Source organism: Otolemur garnettii, unplaced genomic scaffold (assembly GCF_000181295.1).
Source record: "Otolemur garnettii isolate 467f Iridium unplaced genomic scaffold, OtoGar3 scaffold00010, whole genome shotgun sequence".
Lineage (NCBI taxonomy): Eukaryota > Metazoa > Chordata > Mammalia > Primates > Galagidae > Otolemur > Otolemur garnettii.
This window is the reverse complement of record NW_003852405.1, coordinates 37751947-37756544: the sequence shown is the minus strand read 5'-3', so window position 1 is coordinate 37756544 and position 4598 is coordinate 37751947. Positions and strand designations below refer to the sequence as shown.

Below are 4598 nucleotides of genomic sequence, written 5' to 3'. Positions count from 1 at the left end.
AAAAAAAAAGTCTTGTGTCCCACAGCTGCTTGTTCTAAGGAGTAAGGGTTTCACCATATCAAAGCTTTTTAATGATTTAATTTTGAAAAGCACATTTTGTTTCGCTCTTATGTCATTCTTTAGTATGTTTTAAAGGGGAGGGGAAAAAAGCTGGCATCAGGAGCACAGCAGACTGCAGACCCTGCATCCTGGGTAGGGCCCTGCCCAGGAAGTATCTATCTGTCTGAAAAGGGCCGTCCTGGCACTTAGTGACGTGTGCTAAGGACGGAGTTTGTGCTGCTCGTGTTAGGGTCTTCCTGTCCTTGTGTGTTTAAAGGAACCTAAAACGCCTTTTCATGTTGGCCTTTGTTTTTCAGGAGCCGAGGAGTGCTCCACCAATTTTCTGGGACGGAGACTAACAAAATCTGGCCCTATGTTTACACGCTTTTCTCGAACAAGATCACACCTATTCAGTCCAAAGAAGCATACTGACCCTGCCCAGCGGAAGAATCAGGGAGCTGTGGTCATCCTTTCAGTTATGTGTTTAGTACTGGTGCTGTGTCCAGATTAGAAGCTAGCCAAAATAACTTGCAGCATCTTTTTTAGTTTAAATGATGAACTGATTTGAAAACTAATGAATAGAAGGAATTTGTGAAGAGACTCCCTGACTTTCAAAGGAATGGCCACCTCCCTAAGTGTGAGGTGTGTCTGTGTCCGGCTCAGGCCCCTTACATGCGTGTGCCAGGTGGATTTCCAGTGGCCTATAACTTGCTTTCTCACTGACTACGTGGTCGTGTTGTCACTGCAGAACTCCTCTTACTCGTGATAGTGGCTGGTGTCTCTGGATTTCCCTATCCCTCTAAAAATGGTTGAACCATAGGACCAGTAAGCCTCAGAATGACCAGGGCCCTGTCCAGGATTTCTCCGGAGTGTGCCCTGCTGGGAAGATGAAGTTGAAGTCGGTCCCTCTCACAGCTGTCTCCTGGTCCTGAGTGGCTGTGTCCATGGCTCCCTGGCCTGGCAGGAGTGGCTGCCACCCCATGCCCATGCTTCACATACAATCTCCTTTTCAGAAATCCTGGGATGAGAGGATTTGGCTGTAGTGTTTTCAAGATTATGTATTTTTGCATCTGTTTTCTCTCTTCCTGGGCTATTAAATAGTACAGATCATTGCAGTTATCCCTTGAATGACCTTCTGCGAGCTGAAGAGTGAAGGGCTGCATGGAATCTCTTCATGGGCTAGGGAGTGAGCTGGGCAGGGGTCTGACTCTCAGAGATGGACACTGCTTCTTTCTTTTATTATAAAAAAAAATCAAACCCCTTAAAGTCTTTTGGGAGCCCACCTAAAGTCTTTTGGGAACCCTCAGAAAAAGGGAATTATGTATCTACACAAATGTTGGAAGATCATATCTTATGCGTAGAAGTAGTGAGGCCATCTGGGATGACTGGACTGACAGAGGAGTTAGGCTTATTATTTAAGACAACAACATGATCTGTGAAAATGCTGCTACCGATGCTGACAGTGTGTTTCTCCTGTACGTGACCCAAGTGTATCAAACATTGTCATGGGGAACGGAGCCTGTGCGGTTGGGTACAATGTCGCACCAACTGTGCCAGACTGGGTATGCTGGCTTTACAATTACGGGGAACAAAATCTTCATTTTTTTTTTTTTTCTGTTCCAAAGATGTATTCTATGGGGTGGCCACAGAGTCTAGAATAGATACTAGTATTTTGTCATTTGTTATAATGGATAGCAAGAAGCCATGTGTAACAAGATTTGTCTGGTTTCCAGACGTGGTGGCCACCTTGGATAATTCCTGCTGTCCTCTAGGAAGGACAATGAAGTTTATTCCTGCTGCCTTAAAAATACACGTCCCTTCTTCATGCATCCTGACTGTACCCCGCGGGCCACCTTACTGCTCCTGGAAGTGACTTCTGTCTAACCCTTCACTCTGGGGAGGAAAAGAAGAGCATTTCCTGGTTAAGACACACTTCACTGCCTACAGGTGTCCCGGCAAACCCCACATCCCTGCACTGCTGTGTGTGTTACATGTGCCGTGTGTGGTGCCAGCGCACACCTTCCCTGCTCTCGCCGGACCCCCTTCCCGGTCCCTTTGTGGGAATGTTCTCTGGATACCTTAGTGGAAATTTAGACCAGTCTCCTCATTCTCTCAGTGACAGCAAAGTAAGACTATTTATCTTTCAGGTTGATGCACTGAAACGGCCCAGTGCAGGGCTGTGGAAAGTCAGCATGTTATATCGGCTCTGAGCACTTTAGAATTTAGGGTTGCAATTGAACACGAGATGGTACAGACAGGTAGGTATTGGATGTGTAGGTAAAGCTCAGGCTTCCTTGAGAACCAGGTACAGAGAAAAACAAGTCTGATATGAGAAAAATGGCCATTTCTGCAAACTAGAAAAAGTAGAAAGTTAAAGTTACATTTTATGGGTAACTCAAAAGAGGAAAGTATGTGCTTTATTGGAAGCAGAAACATCTTCAAGCTTTTAGCAGACCTTGCAGTGTGATGACTGCCTTTGGGATGTGAGGAAGGAATGGGAAGAGGCTGATCCCTGATTCCATCCTCTCTCCTCCCTCCCTGGATCCCTCTCTCTTCTTTTCCAGCTAAATAGACAGTTGTAGCCAACACCGAGTCATTCGGTGAGATGCGACAAGGCTTGATTCTGCTGCAGCTGGCCAGCAGGTGAGGGTCCTTTGCTAGGTGAGACCAATAATTAGGGAAACATCTTTTCCATGGGCTTTGAAAGATGATGCTTGTTTTTCATGGTCAGTGGCCTTAAAACAGTCTTTCTGGTTCTTGTAAACCTTCTAGTTTTCCCTTAAGTAATTTTGTAAGAGTTATCTTGAAAATTTGACAAAATTAAAGGGACTTTTTTTCTTGGTTTTCTTCCATTGCAACACATATCACTCTTTCACATTTAAGAGAAGGGCACAGTTTGGATGGTCTTTAAGACTCCACCCCAGCTCTGAATTCATCTGCTTCCATTATCTTCATAGCTCCCACTTACTTAGAACTTGGAAATGCTGCTGTGTTTATGGGCCCCACCCTAACACAAGCACTCGACAGCTACTATTTATTGAATAGTTGCTTACTGAGTGCAGTGTCCCGCTGTAGGACCCTTACGGACCCTCATCTGCCCTTTCTAGCATCCTGTGAGGTTGGCATGATTGTGTGTTTATAAACTCAGAAGGCAGGGTTGGGGTGTGAAGCATCCTTCCAGGTCTCTGCAGCTGATGAACAGTGTAGCTGGGACCCAGAGAAGTTTCCTGAATCAGAAGATGGGCATGTTTCTGGATTAAATACCTGTGTCCTGTCCCCAGAAACCTAGACCCCCAAGCCTGCGGGTTCTGCTTGTAGCCTCAGATCAAGAATATTCTGTGTGAGAATAGTCTTCCCTTCTCTTATGTAAGTGAAGGAATCTGCTGGAGAACAGTCTGAGCCCATAGCCCTTGCCCAGCACTCACGGGCAGACAGAATAAAAGGCCATCCTGGTGGGTGGGGCTTGGGCCCAGGCTAATCTGCAGAGGATGAGTATGTCTCTCTCTCCCCCTCTGACATCCACTGTGCTGTGCCCTGAGACAGCTCTGCACCACTGCAGTTGTGGGTTTCACACGCAGGCCTGTGTGGGTTTCACACCCAGACTCTGCTCACTTTTCTTCCCTGAGATGAGGATGAATCCCTCCCTCTCTCCCTCTCCAGACAAGGTTCAGATGGCCAGGGAGCCCTTCCAAGTGCTGGCAGGTGCCTGAGCGTCCGCACAGGTGACTCTGGACTTGTGCACCATTCTTTACTCCATCTAAGCACATCACATGCACTGTCTGTTCAAATCCTCAGCACTACCTAACGTAGTGGATGGGACTAGCTCAATTAACTTACCTCCTTTTATTTAACATGTGTTTTCATGTACCTATGGGATTAATCAGGAAATTTAAAGGAGTCTTTTTCAGACCTTCAGCCCTATTTGAGCTCCTCATTCTTATTAGTGGATAAACCAGGGTGTTTGCCCACCTGGAATCTTCACTTTTGGCGCTCTGGTGCTGAGACAGGGAGGGGCTCAGTGGGTCACCGTGGGGTCTGCTTGAGGTGTGCCACAGATGTGTGGCACAGATCACGTGTGCACAGAGGGCAAGTGACATGGGTCACATGTGCACAGAGGCATGTGGCACGAGTCGTGTGTGCACAGAGGCGTGTGGCATGGGCTGTGTGTGCACAGAGGCCGTGTGGCACGGTTCGTGTGTGCACAGAGGCCGTCTGGCACGGGTCGTGTGTGCACAGAGGCGTGTGGCACGGGTCGTGTGTGCACAGAGGCCGTGTGGCACGGGTCGTGTGTGCACAGAGGCCATGTGGCACGGGGCATGTGGCATGGGTAGTGTGTGCAGAGGGCAAGTGACATGGGTCACATGTGCACAGAGGCATGTGGCACGAGTCGTGTGTGCACAGAGGCGTGTGGCACGGGTCGTGTGTGCACAGAGGCCGTGTGGCACGGGTCGTGTGTGCACAGAGGCCGTGTGGCATGGGTTGTGTATGCACAGAGACCATGTGGCACGGGGCATGTGGCATGGGTAGTGTGTGCAGAGGATGTGTGTCACGGGTCATAT

The 4598-nt window shown here is 48.2% G+C and overlaps 1 protein-coding gene across 1 annotated transcript in view; it reads left to right on the top strand.

Moving 5' to 3' along the window:
- AK4 (adenylate kinase 4) overlaps nucleotides 1-4334 on the top strand; it is a 77420-nt gene extending 73086 nt beyond the window's left edge. The window contains exon 6 of the mRNA XM_003784246.3: nucleotides 357-4334. Within this exon, the coding sequence (XP_003784294.1) occupies nucleotides 357-471 (115 nt within the window). The 3' untranslated portion in view covers nucleotides 472-4334. The remainder of the gene's footprint in view (nucleotides 1-356) is intronic.
- The last annotated feature ends 264 nt before the right edge of the window (nucleotides 4335-4598 follow it).